Source organism: Melozone crissalis, unplaced genomic scaffold (genome assembly GCF_028551555.1).
Source record: "Melozone crissalis strain CALT ecotype California unplaced genomic scaffold, PUWL_Pcris_2 ptg000111l_1, whole genome shotgun sequence".
NCBI lineage: Eukaryota > Metazoa > Chordata > Aves > Passeriformes > Passerellidae > Melozone > Melozone crissalis.
The window spans coordinates 6,050,631-6,071,106 of record NW_026535888.1 but is presented as its reverse complement, the minus strand read 5'-3'; the positions used below and the strand labels follow the sequence as shown (position 1 = coordinate 6,071,106).

The 20,476-nt window shown below is 52.6% G+C and overlaps 2 protein-coding genes across 2 annotated transcripts in view; both read right to left on the bottom strand.

Moving 5' to 3' along the window:
- The window catches only part of EPB41 (erythrocyte membrane protein band 4.1), a 96,870-nt gene extending 91,560 nt beyond the window's left edge, over nt 1-5,310 (bottom strand). The window contains exon 1 of the mRNA XM_054292639.1: nt 5,271-5,310. The gene's annotated coding sequence lies outside the window, so the exon portion shown is untranslated. The remainder of the gene's footprint in view (nt 1-5,270) is intronic.
- A 1,554-nt stretch (nt 5,311-6,864) lies between these two features.
- LOC128948015 (CCN family member 2-like) lies at nt 6,865-20,255 on the bottom strand. Its single transcript, XM_054292573.1, has 5 exons — nt 20,193-20,255; nt 14,446-14,659; nt 10,411-10,662; nt 8,813-9,021; nt 6,865-8,615 (listed from the first exon to the last, which is right to left on the bottom strand). Exons 1-5 carry the CDS (start codon nt 20,253-20,255, stop codon nt 8,304-8,306), a joined length of 1,050 nt encoding a protein of 349 aa, XP_054148548.1. The 3' UTR covers nt 6,865-8,303.
- Between the last annotated feature and the right edge of the window lie 221 nt (nt 20,256-20,476).

The window sequence follows — 20,476 nt, the reverse complement described above, 5'->3', positions numbered from 1 at the left end:
CTTTATGAGGCGCCAGTCCACCCCACTTCCCCTCACAAAGCTGAAGGCAGTGCCAACACCAAGTTTTCCAGGCCCTAAGGCTCAGAGCTTCCCCACAGCTGCCCTGCACTGCCTTGTTAGCAACACCTACCCGATTGCTGTAATGCCACGGCAGTCAGCTCCAAAGGCTCCCAGCACATGCCAAGCCTTATGTCCCCTCCTTAAATACAGCTCTGGTCAACTGTGGCCAGATGTAATTACCTATATAAAAGGCACTCAAAGCCACCTCTAATAAGAGGATGTATTCATACTGTTAGGCCGAGGTTCCTCCTCTTCTGCTGCTTTCCAGGGCTCAAAAACTTGCCTCACAGTAAGTGGACCAGCAAGAACTTCACCCCATTCCTTGTTACAAAACCTGCCTTTCCCAGGAATGGAAGGAAAAGTCCTGTTTCTCAATCATTTATCCACAAACAACCAGAGAACATTTTAACAGGATTTCTCCATTTAATTGAATAGCACATGGGGGCTTTATTTGTGTTGGCAAAGGGCTTTGGGGTGAGCAAATGGAGGAGCAAGGGCAGGCCCCATGCCCCAAAACACTTCTCAGAGGCCAGGAAACACATCCAGGTCGAGCCCACAGCCTTACATAGGCCAGGATGGGCCTGGGGTGGCTTCCAGAGCATCAGCATCTTCTCAGAGGGGTTCCCAGCTGCCCCAAATCTCCAGGTTTGACACAGCATAACAAGACACCCTAAGTTCCCATCATGCCTCTTCTCCTAAAATCTGCCAACGAGTGGCAGTTTTGGAGCCTTCCCAGAACCTCAGGGTCTGAGGAGTTGAGATAGCAAAAAGCTGTCCCGACACAGCGTTTGTGTCCCGACACAGGCTGCGAGCTGGGAGCCCAGATGGTGGCTGTGAGCCCTGCCCACGGCGCCCCTTCCTCATCTGGTAGTCCAGGCTTTTCTCAGGGGGGCATCAGGAGGGGACTAGACACAAACCATATTAATTGGATAGACAGAGAGTCCTGCAGCCCTACAAAGCTGTGAGCAGCTGCTCAGAACCTCTTGTGAACCACAAAAATAGAATGGATTAAACACCACAAACACCCTTTTCTTCCCTCTGTGCAAAGAGCTATTTCCCCCACTGTGGTACCAAAGCAAAGTCCAGCCCTGCAGATCAAACTAGGAAGTTTAGTAAACTTTGAGCATGAACAATAGCAGAAGGATTGTCCAGACCTTCAAGCTTGTTTGGCAAATCCCAGATTATGTAAAGCGCTGCTCTGCCATTGTCAGGGAAGCTGTGCCCTGTGCCACAGCCAGCTGGCACCACATTGCCCACCCAGCACTGCCTGCACCAGCAAGGGCAGCAGGGCTTGTGCAACTCCACAGACTCCTTCCCTGCACTTGCACTGCAGCAGCCACTGCCTTTCATTTTACACCTCATTGTTTTGTGATTACCCACCTTCCCAGGGCCTCGGTTTTCCAACCCATCCTGCCCAGGTGTTTGGTGGCCTGGTGTAAGACTCTCCTTTGTGTCAACAGGGTGGCTTTACCATGGCTGTGCCCAGAGGTGAAGGATCCTTTCCATGGCTTAACTAATCCTTGGCTTTTCTGCCAATTGATTCATGCCAGAGGGCTGAAGCTCTTATCTCTGTGCACACATCCTCTGGGAAAACAATACAAGAGTCTGAACTCATTCCACATTCAGCACCCAGCTGGAAAAATCCCTGAGGCAGGCAGGATGGTAGCCAGCATCCCTGCTCCCCGCAGGATCCATGTCCCCTGGCAATAGCCTTGCACTAGGTCCCGGTGCATTTACCTAATTAGGACTTAATGAAGTAGGGAGATCTATTGTGAGCCTGGCAGGGGAGCAGATGTGCCCCCTGAACCCAGCCATTGACAAGGAAAGCACACTGCTGTCTCCAGGGTGAATCAGCAGGAAAAGCTCAGGATGCTCAGCCTTGCAAATTCCAGACCCCAGTGCCTTCTCAGAGCAGGGATGGAAAATGCTCTGGTCATCAGCAGCCTCTAGTGGGGAGAGATGGGCAGCCATGGTGGCTGCTTTGGCCAGACCCCAGAGCCCCAGCCAGCCCACCCTGGCTGTTCCCACCAGCTCAGAATGGGATGGCATGTCAAAGTCCCAATATGAGGGACCCGAACCATCACAGCCTCATTGGGATAACTGCTGTGTGAGACTGCTCATCCGCCGGGTGCTAGTCCCAGGCTAAACAGGGACAACCAACTGCAGCCCTTCCTGGGGAATCCCAGCTCAGAGCTCACACAAATCACTGCATGAAGCAAAACTCATAAAAAGGACAACCAAGACATCCCCCTCCTTCCCGGGCAGCTCAGTGAGAGACACCTCTGGGCTAATGATAGGCAATTCCTCCCCCTTCCCAAATCACATCTCCAGCCACAGCATCCAGCGTGGCCAAGAGCCAGTTATGACTCTAAACTTCCAGCCACCACAGCCTGAAGCCTCTTCCTGCAGCTGTGAATGCAAAGGTGAAACAGAGCTTAGCAGAGACAGGACAATTCCTGCCCTCTGGGACAGAGACCACCTGCAACTTGCCTTCCCCTCTGGGGAACAGCTGGGGAGGGAGCTCAGAAAAACCTTGCTATATATTAAATAGTGACATAACTCCAAGGTGCCCTCCTTGGAAAGCAGCTGACGTTTTGCCTTTTCTCTGAGAAATCCTTTCCCTGCCATTGGCTCTGAAAGGACCCTGCCAGCCTGGGGGAAAGTGCGGTGCGGAGCAATGCGGCTGCAGGCAATTCCAGCAGCTGCCAGGCTGCGCGTCAGGAACAGGGAGCCTCATCCCAGCAGCACCGCTGCAGATGAGAAGGCACTTTCTCTCCTCAGCGGGTTTCAAGCCCTCTCAGAAAGGCCTGAAGTTGTTCCTAAGCACGAGGAAAAGCAAAGTGAAGGGACGGGAGAGGCCCACATCCACAGAACATGTTGAGCACAACCATAGGAAGCAGTTTGATGCACAGATCAACTTTTTGCTTCTGCTGATTTGCCGTTATCATCACCACAAGCAGAAGCAGCATGTGCCCCACTTTGTCAGAGAAACTGAGGGGCTGCCAGCACCACGAGCTGGAGGAGACCCACATGTACACAGGCCCCGGAACTGGGAGAGGAACTGCACTCATGGGGGATGCAAACTGTTCCGCAAGTTTCAGCTGCCTCCTCTCAGAGACAGGCATGGTGCAGCTGTACCACCACAGGCACAGTGGCCATGAGCAGGACAATGGCTCAGAGGCCAAACACAGCATCTCCATGTCACCCCAACTCTGGTGCAAGTTATTCTCCCGCGGAGTAACCAGGTTACTCTGGCAGAAACAGGACTCAAAAGAGACCTGACTCTAGCTCTCTCCTACAGCTGCATTTGTGCTTCCACTAAGCCTCAGGAAGGGAGCACAGGGATGGGAACGTTCTGGGATGCACCTTGCAAGAACCCAACTTGCTCCCGTGCTCCAGGGCAACTTCTCTCCCACGAAGCAGCAGAGATTCCCCAACCCTTCCCATGCTGGCCGTTTGCTCCAGCTCAGCTGTTCCCACTGCCAGGCAGTGGCAGAGCATGTGTGACACATGACAGCGCCGGGCCCAAGCCTCAGCCCTGCACACCTCGCACAGCCTGACCTCATGCAGGGCATGTGTGACCGACACCAGCCCCCATGCTGTCCGACCCCTGGCTCAGCCTCACAGCCCCACCACAGCCCCCCTCTGCTCACACAAACCGCACAGCAAGTGTTGGTTTTCCCCATGCGGGAGCCTCGGCGTAAGTCAATCCTCGGGCGAGGAGGCGGCTGCCGGCAGCGCCGAGCCAAGGCACACCCCTCCATTGCAACACAGCCCTAAAGATAGTCACTGTCCCCCGCTGTCCCCTGCCATCCCACCAGCCGCTCGGACCCGCCACCGGCACAGCCAACGCCACCAACTAACGAGCAGGTTCACCGGAGGAGGTTCACCAGCCTCTCGTCCCACCACCACTGCAAGAGGGCGAAATTCAGGCGAGGAAGAGATTGCAGGAACGGCCGGGCACGCCGCACACGCCTGTGGTTGCATCATCAGCGCAAAGTGTCCCCGTCGAGAAGGGGACGTGAAAACATCGACTCCCCCAAGGGGGTGGGGAAATCAATGCGAGGCTTCGGCGCGGCCCCGACCGGCGCCGGGGCTGGGATCGACGGCAGGAGCAGCCCCCGCCGCCCCGCAGCTCGGCCGCTGCCGCCGGCCCTGGGAACCGTCCGGCGGGCACAGACGGTGTCTCGGGAAGGGATCGCGGCCACCCCGAAGCCACAGGCTGAGCTGCTGCATCTCTGGTACAGCCCCAGCAACACCGAATGCTCCAAGAAACAGAGCTGGACCCAAATGGCAAAGCGGGAGCTGCCACCTCCCAGGAAGGGACACCAGTGCTGCTGCCGTGACTGTGGGTGCAGGGGGGACCCCACCTCCGAGGCTGTACCTGCCTTTTCCCCTCCACTGCACCAGAGGAAACAACAGCATGGGGGGAAACATCCCGGTGCTGGCCACTCCCCGTGAGGCAGGGCCCCGTCCATCCCCTGAGCATGAATCCACTGTGGGTGGCCCTCCACCCCACATCCTCCCCTGTAGCCCCATTCAGTCTCTAGGACGGCCCTAGTGCACCCCATTCCCCCCACACCCAGCCTGACCCTACTGGGGATCTCCCCACTCCAGAGCACCTCACTTCCCTTCTGCCCCATGGGCTTCCTGAGAGCGCTGCAGGTGCTTGCCTAGTCTCCTCCATCCCCCGAACATCACCCATTTCCACAACCCCCTGCTTCACACCTCAGTCACCGTGGATTCCCCACACCTAGACTGACATCCCCAGCCCCCTCCACACCCCTGAGCACCCTAAACCACCTCACATCCAGCTTGACCTCTACGGGTGCCCCTGGTTTCCGCAGCCTCAGATCACCCCACATCCAGCCTGACCCCACTGGAGACCCCCTGCTTCATGGCACCCCATGTCCCCTGGCAACCCCTCCACTCCATAAACAGCCTGAGCCCCCATGTGCCCCCACAGCACCACAACTGTTCCTAAAACCCCGCAGCCTACGACTAGACTGACCCACCATGGGTCCCTCTAGGGAGCCCCAAATCCTCCAGAACTTGCCTGATCCCTATACCCCCCAAAGCACCCCAGGACTCCCACAGCATCCCCGCACCCCATAACTTGCCTGACCCCTACAGCCCTCACCCTCCCCTCAAAACCTCTCTCGCCCCATAACAGGCCTGACACCCGAGAAACTTCACCTGCCCCCGCTCACCGGGGCCGCCACTCCGCTCCGCGCTGCCTCCACCTGCACCACCGGCCCCGCCCCCGCCCCTTGACGTCACCACACGAGCCCCGCCCCCTTGGCCGCGCCCACTGGCTGCCGCCCCCGCCCGTCAGAGCGCCGAGGGGGCGAGGCCAGCGCGCGCCGCTGCAGTGGGCGGGGCCCGCAGGTGACGGGCGGGGGGTGGGGCCAAGAGATTCCTCCTGCGCCCCGTGACGTCATAGGTCCAATAAGGAGAAGTCCCTCCCCCCCGGGTTCCCCCCGCATCCTGGCAGAGCCCCAAAGCTCCCCAAACCGGCAGAATCAGGGCTTTTGGAGATATTTTTGCTCATTTTCACTATTTTCCGAAGTTTTCTTAGGGAAAACCCCGTCCTTGCTGGAGGCTGGAGGAGCCGGGGGTGTCCCCATCCTGAGACCACCGCAGGAGGCTGCAGCGCGGCCGGAGCCAGTGAGGGCGTCAGGGTCACTGCAGCGCCCCCAACCCCGACCCCATCCCTGGGGCCACGCCCGGGTTATCGGTGCCGCGCAGGCGGCGGCTGCGGCGATAAGGTGGAACAGGGCCCCGCGAGGACGGGGACGGAGGCGGCGGCTGGATGGAACTCGGCCCCAGCGCCGAGGGCCTCGCTGCTGTCTCCGTTGGCTTGGCGGTGGCGGCCTTGCGATGGCGCTGGGTGCCGGGACTGGGCTGCAGTAGCCAGCGGGCGCTCCTGGCGGGGGCTACCCGGGGTTACGCCACTGTACCCTGCCCTGGGGACGGGGTGTCTCCATGGGGAGATTCCTAGTGCCATCTAATGGTCACCGCCCGGGGACGCTGGCGAGGACCGTGACCGTGTGTCCCTCGCTGCCTCCGCCAGGGCCTTTGCAGCCCTCAGAGGCGCGCGGGCCGGAGCACGCCCCGGGCTCAGAACCTCAACACCCCGCAGCTCAAGCCCGACAGGGGTTTGTTCCCCCTCCCTGGGAGCCCTAAGCCTTCCCCGGTGGGGCTGAAGGTTTGGGAGCAGGAAGAGCCTCTTGGCCCTGCGGAGTGGGAGAGGGGGGAGTCCCTGCTAATGTGATGAGAGGGGGATGAATCCATAAGCTGTTAAGCCACTGCAAAGCCCCTCGCGTTCTGGCCCTGTTATCACTGACTTCTGTTCACATCTGCTCTCAGAGTTATTTTTAATCTGGTATTAAGGACTTGTGGGTTCTTCAGCAGGCAGAGGGGGGCTCTGCTTGTCCCCCCGCCAGGCCGTGGAGGGAGGAGCTGTGTTTTGTGGGCTGCAGAGGTGTCTGTGAAACACTAACATCAATCCTGCTGCTATTTGGGAACAGGAAAAAAAACCTGTCACCCCCTTCTCTTCAGTACCCAGCCATCAACTCTACAGAAGATCCCAGCACTGGGGAAAGGTCAGCAGAGGAACCAGGCAGGTGCCTCACACAAAGGGATGAGTTCAGAGATATAAAAAATAGAGATATTTATTGGCGTTTAGTAAAGTGCAACCTCAGGATGGTTTGAGACTCAGCAACTGTATGAACGGCAGGAGAGAAGCTCAGAGAGGAGTAACAGCCTGAGCAGGGCTGTGCCAACAGGATCCTGGGACTGTACAAAGGCCTTAGAAACAATATCAGATAAATTATTTACAGTTCAAATTGATTACAGGAGGGTGAGGATTCATGAGCTGCTGCAGGCTGAGAGAAAGAACAGAGGCTGGGATGGAACATGGGCCCTGAGCTGGTGTGTCAGCAGCCTGGAAATTCAGGGCAGCAGTTGGGGACAGCTAGGAATGTCCCTTAGCACCAGGCTCTAATTTGGGGTAGGAAGATATGGTGAGGTGAAGTCTTGCTCCTGCCTGGCCGGAAGAGAAATTCTTCATGATTTCCAATGGTCATAGGCAAGGATGACTTAAGAACCAGCATCAGGTGCTGTACCTGGATATTTCTGCTAATAATCAGAAGGTTTTCCACACCTCACAAGACCTTAGCAGTCCCACAAAGCTGCCAAGGCGCTGCTGGACACACCACTGGCACTGGCTGCTGGAGGCCTTTCCTGGAGCTATGGGCTGGCAATGGGGTCCTCTCGGGGCAGAGAGACTCTGCCAAGTCTGTGGCCAGGAGGAAATCCCACTGCTGGTGATACCGGTGCCAACAGCTCCCCATGGCACTGCCCTAGTAACTCCAGATGGGATCTGCTCCATTTACAAATAGGAGGATTTCTCTTGCCAGTACTTTAAAATGGCCAGGGAGACTGGAGCTGAAAAGTGTTCCTCCTACTTACAAACATCCAGAGCAAAGACTCCAGAGCTGAAACAGTTGCAGCCTCACTGTGCATGTGTAAGCTTGTGTGGCCCAGTCCCTCTCCCACCCCAGAGCCATTTCTGACAAGATTAGGAAGAAATTCCTCCCTGTGAGGCTGGTGAGGCCCTGCCACAGGTTGCCCAGAGAAGCTGTGGCTGCCCCATCCCTGGAAGTGTCCAAGGCCAGGTTGTACGGGGCTTGGGGCAGCCTGGGTTAGTGGAAGGTGTCCCTATCCATGACAGGGGGTTGAAACAAGATGAGCTTTAAAGAGCCTTTCAACCCAAACCACTCCATGGTTCCATGAAATGTTCATCAAGGCACTAAAAGCTGCTCGGAGCAGCACCTTCAGGGGACACACCTTGGTCTGGCAGCCTGGTCTACTCCCTTTAATGCTGGAAGAATTCTTGGGGTCTGAATCAGGAACTGTGCTCTGGGCTGGAGACAGGCGGGAGCCACATGATCTTGAACCACTCTCTCTTCTGGCCAGCAGGAACACAGATCAAGTTTGCAGCTCAAGCCTGTTTCTGGTTCCTTCACTGACTTTGCACACTGTGCATGGGGGTCAGGGGGCTGGAGCAGCTGCGGCTCCTCCCTTGGCTCATTGGGAAAACCACAGGGACCGCTGGTGTGAATGGTGCTGCTGTGGAAAGCACAGCCCCTCACAGAAGGGGGAGAGGCTGCATTGGCCAGGACACAGCCATGAAAGCACTCCAGAGCCTTCCTGCACACCTCAGATCTGGCAAGACAGGGCTATTGCTGCTCAATCTTGACGTGGTCTCCGATCATCCAACGGTGATACGTGGCCAGGAAGATGTCATTGTCTCGGGGACAGTCGTAGTGGCAGGAGCACCTCTTGATGAACATCATTTTCCTCTGGAAGAAGTCCCCCTCGGGGCAGCGGAACTCCACGTCCAGGGTGCTGGTCAGGAACGGGGTGCAGCAGCGCCCATCCGAGCAGCTGCCGCAGAACCGCGGCCGGTAGGAGCGCGTGCTGGTGCATCCTGAAAACTCAAAGTGGAGGCTCTGGCGCTGCTTTGGGGTTCGCACGCACTTCTTCCCCTTCTAGGGAGAGAGCAGATGAATTACCATGGACACGACAGGAAAGATGCATTGAGGCTCTGACCCCATCACTGGGCAATGGGACACAGAGGAAGTGGAAGCATAGAGCCAGGATCCTGTGAGCCAGGATCATTCCCAAGGCTGTCCCCAGCATTTGGGGTGCTGTGTCCCCTATCCTCCAGCACCATACCTCACCATACCTTGGTTTTCTCCATGGAGAAGTCGCAGGGCCGGACCATGCAGAGCCGAGTCTCCTTCTCCAGGCGGCACTGGGGGTTGTTGTTGGTCACACGGGTGGAGATGCCCATTCCGCAGCTCCGGGAGCACGTGCTCCATTCTGTGGTCTGCACCAGGCAGTTCTCCTGCAGGTTGTTCAGCTCTGGCCTGTGAGCTGGATCCTTCCTGAAAACTGAGCCATGAGGAAGAGACACAAGGCAAGGCTCAGGGCTTTGCACAAAGAGTGGCAGCTCCATGGCTGCTCCCAACTCAGTTTAACACTTCAGGAACATCAGCAAAGGTCTGGCCCATCCCATAAGATGCTTGGCCTCTCAGCAGGAAGGGGATGCAGGTGGGCAGGGGCCATTTCCTACACAGCCTGGCTCCAGACAGGTCTGCAGGGACACTTCAGGACACAGCAGCTTTCCCATAGCACCACTGAGGTTTCACTTTGTTTTGGGTCGGCTGAGCTGGAGTTGATGTTCCCAGAGCAGCCATTCCAGCGCTGTGCTCTGCAGTGGGAGCTGGAAAGGTGTTGGTAACACACCGGTGTTTTTGGCTACTGCTGGGCAGGGTTGGCACAGCATCAGTGATGTCTCTCCAACTTTTCCGCCCCTGATCAAGGGGCTGGGAGTGGGCAAGATCCTGGGAGTGGACACAGCCAAGACAGTTGACCCAAATTCACCACAGGGATATTCCAGACTGTATGGTGTCAGGTCAGATATAAAAGCTAAGAAAAGGAGGAGGAAGAGGGGGAGGGGGAAATTGCTATTCACAATGTTTGCCTTCTGGTGCAACTGCTCCATGTGCTGAAGTCCTGCTTCCTAGGAAGTGGCTGGACGCCACTTGATGATGGGAAGTAAAGAATAAATCTATTATTTTTCTCTTTGCTTGTGCACATACAAAATTTCACTTTTCCTTTAATAAACTACAAGTCACTTTCCATTTATTTTCTCCCCTGTTGTATTGCACTAAATAGTTATTTAGTTGTTTGTAGTGGGTGTTTGGTAATTTGCACTGTTCACATGATTTTTATCCTATGACCACACAGTCTTCTTCTTCCCCACCCCAGTGTCAGCCCTGGTGGTCTCTTCTCTCGTTTAGTGTCCTCTCACTGGTATCCCATTGGCTATGGTCCTCTTCCTCCACCCCCATTCCCCGGGTATAAAAGTCTCCCGCCATCAGACAACACACTCTTTCCCATCTTGGGGGTTGCCTGAGTCTGAGGTGTGTCCTCCAAGTCAATAAGCAGAGGACATTCGTCCCCAAGTGGAGAAGAGCACTTCCAATCTTTTGCTTTCATCCATGTAAGCTCATGTGGGCTAAGGTCCGTAGCTAGCCGGATTGGACCCAAACAGTCCAGACATGGTTCTGACACTCCCCCTTGTCCAGCTGGGAAGGCGAGTGATAGAGCAGCTGGGGGGGCTGGACCTAGTGTTTAGCTCTGGAGCCCAACACTTGGTACTCACCCCCATCATGACGATGCACAAAGCCACCCCCAGCCCCAAACCAGTCAGTGCTCCAAATCCACCCCTCTTCCCCAGCCAACAGCTCCCAGCCCCATCCCACGTGCCCCCCTGACCTGCCGTGGCTGTTCCTAAGCGGTTATCCTCGCTGCCCTCCTCACACACCCACTCCTCACAGCACTTGTTGTGGAACTTCACCCTGCGGGGCGCAGGGCACTCTGGGGACGGCAGGCGCAGGTCGTCGGCGCAGAGCGGGACGCAGCCGATGGCCCCGGCCATGCAGATGCACTGCAGCTTGCACGTGGGCTGGAAGCTCTCCCCGTTGAGGTAGATCTTGCCCAGCAGGTCACACGTCGCACCCTCACGAGCTGGGGGAGGAAGAGGAGGAGAAGGAGGAGTAAGCAGAAGGCTGAAGCCCTGTCTTGGGGACACAGTGCTCTCCTAAGGAGGGACAGAGCCCATCCTCCCCTGCTTTGCCATCCCAGTGCTGGATATGTCATATTTGCCTCCCTGGACCCAAGGCTATTCATGACACTGATTTTTCAGAAGTGCTGGTCCTCCCAAAATTCTCTAGAAAAATTTCTTTTCCACCTGGATGAGCTACTAAGTATGATTTTGTCTTTGGTGTCTGTAAAGAGCCTGTTTCTCTGTCAGAGTTCTTCTCAACCAGCTCAGAGTGACAGGTCAGTGGTGCTGTGCAAGACATTCCTGACATGGCATGTGAGCATGGCTTTGCTCCTCAGTACTCCTGGGATATCAACAGGCAACGCTCTTCTAAGAACGGCTGGTTCCCCCATGCAAATGGTACCTACAAATGAAAATGACATTTTGGGCTGACGACCTTTTTGGCCCCTCTACGATGCACAAATCTCTTCCTCCTTCCAGCCCCAATTTTTTCCAGTTCTCTCCTTTCTGATCTCTGGATCTCTCATCTCCAAACCTCCTACCAGTCTCTGCCTCCTTCCCAATAAAACTTAAATGGGCAATAAAAAAGGAAACAATATCTGACACAGAGCAGGAACCTTTACTCTGCAGGTTCCTACAAAAAAGCTCCCAAGTTATTATGACTGCATTGGCCAGAACTTTCCCACTGGAAGCTTTCCAGGAAAAATCTCTTAGCTGACTAAGATCAAGAATGTTTTCAAGAAGAACCAACTGAACCATTTGACATGAAAGATTTCCTTTATGATCAACCAAAACACTCATGGGATAGTATCCACAGAGGGAAGCATTTTGCTCTGGTAATTATTTTGATACTATGATGATGAAATATTTTGATAGAATGGAAAGGGAAAGTTTTGGCACAGCCAGATAAGTATTCTAAATAAGTCATGGAAAATTCTGAGGTTTTAAAAAAAATACTTATATATATTTTTTTTTTATTTTATTTTTTTTTTTCTCCCAGCCTGAAATTAAATGTTGAAATCTTAGATTTTGGACAGTTTTCAGCAGCCGCTGTTTTCTGCAATCCTGAATCTTAAAAAAAAAAAAAAAAAAAAAACAAATTTAAAAATCCATGCAAACCTCTATGGGGAAGTTACCAAAAAGGGAAGGATTTTTGACTGCTTGTGGAGGCTTCCCAGGAAACCTGATCTGTTTCCCCCTAAGTCCTGCTTGCCCAGGGACACTGTTTCAGATAGAAAGTGTTTGAATCAAACAAGGAGTAAGAATCTCTTTCCATCCCATCCCTATCCCTCGAGGGGACACAAATCCTTCTGGACTGTTCCTATCAAGACCTGCATGTCATCTTGCATCTCTTTACAATTTCATTGGGATAAAAATACTCCTGTGCTCCAACTTTGACATTTCAAAAGCCTCACTTTTTCCATCAAAGTGGAAGCCATCCATACACCCTCCCTCTATACAACCATTCATACTTATTTTTAAACACTCTCTTCCATCTCAGTGAGCAGATCATGCCGTTCCCTCTCCTCCCTCCCCTCCCAAAGAACAGCAGCCTGCTCCAGGGGTTGATTTTGTCCTCCAAACTCAATCCCTCTGTTGTGCCCTTCATTGCCCTCCATGACCTCCCTTTCCCTCTGACCTGGTCCCATTAAGGCTCCATTAAGTGATCCAGCTCTTTATTCCCCGGCTCTGCCTGGCACCACCCACACCCAAACACCAAGCCCAGCCAAGGAGACTCTTTGTCCTTTTCCTCAGGGGATGTGGCATCGCTGAAAGAGCTGCTCTGTGAAGCTCCACCAGCTCCCTGCACCCCTATCACCTGCAGGACCCCTACTCTAGAGTTACTACAGGATCCTGTCTACCGTTCTGGTACTCCAAGGTCTCTGCAGGAAGGAAAGGATTCCTCTGAAATATGTGGAATGTGATAAAATTACACAAATATAAAATAAGTTTCCCTCTGAGGGTTCCCTTCCCATCTCTCCCAATACAGCCTACACGTCTCAACTGAGACACTTTTCTCTTGACGCCTCAGCTCCTTTCTCCTTCTAGCACATCTGCTTATTTGGATAAATTTAAGTCAAAACATTGATCCTTCCTTTCCTCTGACTCACTCCTCCAGCTTCCTTCAGTGCCTCCAAAATCCCTCCAAAATCTTCCAACAGATCCATGTGGACATCATAAAAACATCACCCAAGGATATTACGGCCCAAATCCTCGGCCCATTTTAGAAATAAATCCTGGCCTGTGTTCACTGCAGTTTTTGCTGTGAAAAGCCTAATTTCTTATTTAAAACCAGGAAGGATAGTTGTGTCTGCAAGTCTGATTTCCTCCACAGCAGGTTCTGGGACTCTCACTCCAAAATGTTTGGATCAAACCTGGATGTCTGGTGAATACAAAGCACCTTTATTAGAATGATTTCAAGGCTTCATGGAGAGATTTTGAAATGGTGTCTCCCACACTCCTGAGGAAATTGTTCCTGTGATTTTGCTACCTTTCCTCTACAAACAGACACTTCATTCCCATTTGGAATGAGGCAGCATGCAGCTCACACCTGCTGGATGTCATCACACCTGTGTTTGCCTTACTATGCTTCAATCCTCAGCTCTCAGGTGTTTCAATGTCTGCAGAAAGTACCAGGAGCTCCAAAAATCCATGGCTTCCAAAAATTCCCCAAATTGGGGAATGAAAATGAAGCAACTTGTAAAAACTTCTTGGAGGACGAAACACCAACAAGTTAGACAAGGGTTGGGGATAAATGGGATATTGAGAAGAAATTCTTCCCTGTGAGGCTGTTGAGGTCCTGGCACAGGGTGCCCAGAGCAGCTGTGGCTGCCCCAGTCCTGGAAGTGCCCAAGGCCAGGTTGGATAAGGCTTGGAGCAAACTGAGACAGTGGAAGGTGTCCCCAGCCATGGCAGGGGGTGGCTCAAGAAGAGCTTTAAGATCCTTTCCAAGCTAACTGTTCCATGATACTATGATTCTGTCTCAGGTTGGTGCTGGATCACTTCCAGAGACATCCAGTGCTGTGGCCAAACATTTCCCTAAGTACTCACAATAAACTGCCAACTCCTAGGTCTTCCTGACTATTTTGAAAAGCTTGAATTTAAGAAAAAAATATTGGCTCCTGTCAGAGATGGGACAGGAGTCTTGTTTTTAAACAAAGACCAGGAGGTTGCAGAAATACTTTATTTTCCTCTAGACCAAAATAATTTCTGCTTGCTTCAGAAGGAACTACTGAAAAAAAAAATTGTTTTTTCTTTTCTAGCTGAAAAGAGGTGTCGGGAGAGAAAGCAGTTTCTGCATTTGCATTACCTGGCTCTGGAATTCTCATGTTCCACAGAGACACAATGTGGTGAAGGAGCTATTCAGCTCTTCCCACCCACATGCTATGGCCAGAAATACACTTTGCCTCTTGCATAGAAGCAGCCAAGTGCAGAACACCCATCCCTGGCACAAGGCAGAGGGATTTAGGGTAGGATATTCCAAGGAAAGTACTTTCATAAGAGCTCAGACTGCTGATATTTGCCCAAAGGGTACAGAATGTCCCCTGAGGATGTCACAAGACACAGGAGAGTCCCACTGCCCTCACTGTGAGACACCAGCCGTGTGTGTGCCAGGGGATCTGCTGTTCCCAGGCTGGCACTGATCTCCCAGCAGGGCACGGGATGAAGCGCCAAGGAAATTCTGATGGGTGTTCTGGGGAGGCGCCACGGAAAAAACACACAAGGACAGAACCTGCAGCTCTCACCTAAGCAGATCCCACTGCCTCTGTGGATTTTTGAGAAGTCACAGTAGAGTCCCTTGTGATGGTCACAGGGCCTGTGCAAGGAGCAGAGCTCGCCCAGCTGCTGGGCACACACCTTGCAGCAGCCACAGGCATCCCACACGTGGCTGGTACCCGCAGGGCACGGCAGAGCTTGGGAGGGACACTGGCATGGGAACATGCAGGCCTGTGGTTCTACCTGGAAGGCAAAAAGCCATGGAAAGAATGAGTCTATTGCAAGGCAGCTGGACAGGGAGAGGAAAAATATGTCTCTGCTGAAAGCACAGATACCCCAGAAGAGAAGGGGACCAGCCAGAGGGGTGTATGCAGCTCCCAAGTACTCAGGTTTTCCTCATCCCTATTTCATCTGGAGCTCAAGGGGAAAAAAAAAAAAAAAAAGTCTCTTGGAAGCAGATCCAAACCAAACAGGACAAGCAGTAGCTCAGAGTCCCCAGCACAGCTCACCCTCTCTGGAAGCAATAAAGTAGTAATCATTAACAGCAAGGAATTCCAGCTTTTACACAGGACAACCATCAAAGCCTCTGTACCTCAGACCAAATGGAAGCTGAATAAGCAACATGCACAGCAACAGACTTGCCCAAAGCCAGGCAGTGGGACTGTGGGGATGCTGAAAACGAGCCCAGAAGCTTGCAAGTTTCATTTTTTCCCCTGCATCTCACACTTTCTTATTACATGTGCCCTCTCCATTTTCCAAGGAACGCAGCATAACCAACCTTCCGTGGGACCTTGTGAGTGCACAGATGCTCCCCTTTGGCAGCACTTCACTGGGCAGCCCTTGAAACCCACCCTTGGCTTCATGACACTTCAGACATCAAACAGAGACCAGCTGAAGTAGGATTACCTGCTCTGGAAAACCCAGATGGGTCCAGCATCCCAGTCAGTGTGTGCCATCCCTGTCCTGCGTCAGCTCGGAGCAGGAACAGCAGCTCAGCTCTGGCTGTGCCCAGATTTGGGCAAGATGTAACAACCTGACTGTGAACAGTGCAGACCGTGTGGTCTCTAGAGATCCTCTGAAACCTCCTCAGAAACACCAGCACCAGCTGCAGCCTGGTTTACTGTTCAGATCCTACCCATCCAAATTCCCCCTTGCCCTGCTCCATGCACCACTCCACTATTATGGACATAGCTCAGCTCCCACAACCCTGGCACATGGATGATGCCACCAAAACACTCTGGGATCCTGCACTGCTATGAACAGGGTGGAGAGGGAAGCATACAATGAGGCAGACCCCTCACAGCTCTGCTGTCACCCCAGGAGAGCAGCAGCTGAGCTGGTAATAGCCTTGAGGGCAGCAGGGAGGGGCACACACACCTGGAACAAGTCAAAAAATATATCTTGTTATGGCTCTGTTTGCACTTTTCGGATCCCATCCAGCCCTCACTTGTGAAATAGCTTCCTTGAATATTGTGTCTGTCACCAATCAGAGCAGGAAAAATTTTCCAGCTATTTTTACTGTTGCTCTGACTTTAGGTCATGTGGGGTCAGAATGTGCAACCTTCTTTGTACAGCTGTGTCACCAACACAGCACTGTGGGATTGGGCTAAATATTCCCTCAAAGTCATGGAATATCTCAAGTTGGGAGGGACCCACAAGGATCATGGAGTCCAGCCCTGTCCCCGCACAGACACCCAACAATCCCACCCTGTGCCTGAGAGTGTTGTCCAAAGGCTCCTGGAGCTCTGGCAGCCTCAGGGCCGTGCCCATTCCCTGGGAGCCTGGGCAGTGCCAGCACCCTCTGGGGCAGAACCTTTCCTGATATCCATCTAAGCCACTCCTGCAAGAGCTCCAGCCATTCCCTCTGGTGGTCCCAAGGGGCGAGTGTTTCCAGAGACTCCCTGCTCAGCAGGAATCAGCATAATTCTCCTGGATAACTCCTAGCACTAAGTATTTTGGAAACAAGCCTCTCCAGCCTGCAGCCCAGCTGTTCCCAGCCGACTGTCCTGGAGCCACTCACCAGAACCTGGCATGTCCCAGGAATCAATTCCCAACTGCTGAAGTGCATTAAAAGAACTAAAAATACAGAAATCTTCCCTACTTTTTTCCAGCTCCAGCTGCTGGAGATGCCAAGCAGCATGTTATTTAGTCCCAGATGAGTTGGAGTGGGTGTGTGAGACCACACAAGTGACAAAGCATTCCTAATGTGGGATCTATATTAAGACGTAATCCATGCACTTAAGAAAAAATAATGATAACAAGCATTTTCCAATGCAGTGTCAGCCACAGGCCATAGAAAGAAACACTCCCAAAATAGTTCTCCTGCTGAAATGCAAACCAAACCAAGCTCTTTGGGGATAAGAGAATGCAACAGCTTTAAATAAAAACTGAGTTGTCTCACCCCTGGAAATGTCCAAGCCCAGGTTGGACAGGGCTTGGAGCAACCTGGTCCAGTGGGAGGTGTCCCTGCCCATGACAAGAGGACAGAACTGGATGATCTTAAAGATCCCTTCCAATGCAAACCAGTCCATGATTCTACAATTCTGTGGGGCTTTTTCCCCACTCTCATTAATGATTGCTGGCACTAGTTATTTCCTTAATAACTCACCCATATAAACCAGCTCACCTGGTTTTACCTTCTGTTCACAGCAGCCTCACTTCCTCACTGTATCATAGCTGCTTTTCAGCAGGAGAACATCTGGATTCAGATCTCTGTTGCATCAGAGCCCAGCTGGTGACCCTGCACCCACCTATGCTGTACCCCAGCTCCCCCAGCATCAGCTCAAAAGCCCAATTCATCATGATTTTCAGGACCCTTCTAAATACTCCCAGATGCTCCCACCAGTTGGCCCAGATGTGTCTCCCTCCATTGCCCAGGAGGTGTTGGGACTCCTGTTTGCTGGTTTTATTGCTGAGCAAAGTCAGCCAAAGCTATTTATAATTCCTGCTGCTCTCCAAGGCCTGGAAGAGGAGGGAATGAGCTGGAATGGGGTTTAGCTCACACACACCCAACAGCCAGAGCACTGAAACACTGCCTGGCCAGGGAGACTCTCAAGTGGGAAAAAGTCAATGTTCAACCAACTTCCTTGAGCCCTCCATTACTGAATTTTCTTTCAGAGAGGGTGAATAGTGGATTATATTGGTTTTGCATGGAGCACCCTTCACCCTGCATTCTTTCCAAGGGCTGCTTCTCGTTCTTCTGCCCAAAGAACTACCCTAGAACTGCCCCAAAGAACTCCATAAATCGTTCCCAAGAACTGCCAGGGTTGGAATTCAGGGCTTTGTTGCAGACCCAAAGGTAACACAAAGCCCAATATTTCCACATAACCTGCCACTGACCTGGGTCCAGAGGGATTCAACTCAGAGAATATTTCATTTTCTTCCATCTGTCACTGTCAAGTAAGAAATGACACAGACTCACCAGAAGGCTGGTTTGCACAGCACCTCACTTCACTTTGAATTCTCTCTTTTTATACACTGTTCCAATACAGATAGATCAGATTGGTCAATAATCAATACATTTCACCTGATAGGTGTTTTGTTAATTAGTCATTCTTACAAACAATTGTTGAGAAAAACATGAAAACAGAGAGTGTTTATCTTCAGCTCCCTAAAGTCTCACAAGCAAATTCTGGGAAAACTTATCTAGTTTTCTTACTCTCTGACCAGGCTGGCACATCCATGCCTCTGCAGAAAGGGTTGCCCCAGAACTCACTTCTGCCTTCACTGGGCATACTCTTGACTTCAAGCTCACGACAACCCTGACCTGGCTTCTGTTGAGGTTTGCAGAGCATTTCTGTGAACGCTGAGAGCAGCAGAACAGAACCAGAGATCAAGGCCATGGATTTAAGAAGGTTTTAAAGCCTGGAATGTTGGCTCTTCTGGCTTTTCTGACAGCTCTTGCATCCATCACACTGTGTGTGAAGCTGTGGGACCTCCAGGACCCCTGAGTGATGGCCAAGCCACAGCAGAAGTGCCACCACTCAGAGCAGAGGATTCCCCTGCTCTGCTCTACTCCCCTGTGTTTTCCACCTCTGACTCCCTAGAGCTGCCTGCTCAGCTGACAAGCCAGAACAAGCTCCCTCCTAACTGCCAAAATCAAACCCAGTTACCTGCAGGTAAGAAAAACTGAGAACGTTCTTCCTGCTTCGTATTTACATAAAACCTCTTCCCCTGCACCTTTTGGAAGGCATCAGTGCTGCAACGTGAGCTCCCACCACTGCAGCAGGTTCGTGTCACCATCTGGATTTCTCATTCCTGACCAATGTCTACAGGAGCCCAGGGAACCAGCTAAGGGAGCCAAACCAAAGAGGATGTTTTAAAATATGTTTGGGCTCATTTTGATCCCACTGCACTCAGAGGACAGGAAAAGGTGAATTTTGAGCTGAGCTGGGTGTTTGCAAAGAGCTTTGGGAGCCAGGGGTTAATGCTGCAAGGCAAAGGTGATGTAATAAACACTCCGCTGGTTCTTTTAGTGCTCCAAGACTAAGCAGCCAAAACACAGCTATTCATCCTTCAAACTCCAAATGACTGTGGATAACCTCTGCTCTCTCTTCATCTCAGGCTCTAAAGATGCCTTCCTACAGCTGCTGCAGCACGTATAACAGCTCCTTTGCAGAGACAAGAACCCGGGACCCCCTTCACAGACAGGGCACAGAGATACAGACACCTGCCCAGGATGAGCCTCAACACAACTCACAGTAATCCTGAAGCTACTCCCACCTCTGAACAACACAGAAGAGAGATGCAGGAGTAACAGCTCTCATTTTTTGCCTTTATCCACAAAGCATCACGGAATCATTAAGGTTGGAAAAGACATCAAAGGTCACTGAATCCAACCTAATGCTTAAAGAAAGTCAAAACTCACCTTTCTGAGCATTTGACATTGAGGTTTAGGGAAAATCACCTGTCTCAGAGTGGTAACCAAGAGTCACAGTGGTGGGATTACTTGTTATGGTTTATATGAGCTACGTGCTGCTGCCACAGCTGAGCCAGAGTAAGAATCAAGATGCCCACTCTAAATGGCAGCTGTTTCCCTTAGACTGCAGCCCAGCTCATGTTCTTGGCAGGAAAAGGGCTGGCACACACTAAGTACTGCTAGGAACAATCCAACAGAGCTTCCCAACCAGGAACTGAGCGCCTCAACAAGCCCTGCAAGGGGCTCTGTGAACCCAGTTTCACTGAGCCAGAAAGCACTTACAGCAATTTATTGATGGCAGTGATGTTCCTGATGCTGTTGACATAAGAACAGCACTCAAATATCCACAGAGGAATCAGTTGCTCCCTCAAGAACTTGTATTAACAGGAAAACAGGCAGAAATTCTGCTCCAGAGATGATGCAGTCTAATTTTCCCCTTGGGATCACTGCTTTTGGGAGCACATGGGTGGATTCAGTGACAGATGGGGAAGAGTGGTGATGGGAGGGAATTGGGATATGAGACTGTTACTCTTTGCAATGACAAACTCACTGCCTTCCCCTCTCTCTGCTCTGTTCTCCTGCTTCTAGACCAGGGCCGATTTCTGGCTTCCAGGAGTAGGAGGAAACAAAGCCCATTCCCGTGTGCCAGGAGCTCTGAGATGCCACACATTACACGGGGCAGCCCCCAGCGTGGTTCAGGTACCCAGCACGTTTGCATCGCTCTGCTCCCAGCCCGGCTCCCCCCTCGGAAACCCGGGAGCAGCTGTCGGCGGGATGGGTCTCTCAGCCCAAAGCCCTCGCATGCACGGAAGCAAGAAGCTGCAGTGCCCAGCAGAGCTGCTGCAGGGCCGTACGTACCCAGCCAGGGGCGAGGAGGAGCAGGAGCAGGGCCCGGGGCACTGTGCCCAAGCTGCCCGGCATCCCGAGCGCTGCCGAGGGCGGGGATCCACACTGCCGGCTACCCCCGCCCTCTCCTGCGGAGTTTCCCGTCTCTCTGGAGCGAGCTGTGCATCAGCTTCTCTTTAAATATCCTCTGGAAGGGGCGGGCCCCGCGCTGAGTAGCAGGCTGGAACGGAGCCCAAAAGGGTGCAACAAAAAATGCCCAAATTCAGGGAACGCGAGTGTGTTCCTGCGGCTACGGC

Coding starts and splice junctions, on each gene's coding strand:
- LOC128948015 (XM_054292573.1), bottom strand. CDS start 20,255: ATGCCGGGCAGCTTGGGCACAGTGCCCCGGGCCCTGCTCCTGCTCCTC. Junction 14,660..20,192: donor TCCTCCTCGCCCCTGGCTGG/GTACGTACGGCC, acceptor TTTGCCTTCCAG/GTAGAACCACAGGCCTGCAT. Junction 9,022..10,410: donor CTTAGGAACAGCCACGGCAG/GTCAGGGGGGCA, acceptor CTCATGGCTCAG/TTTTCAGGAAGGATCCAGCT.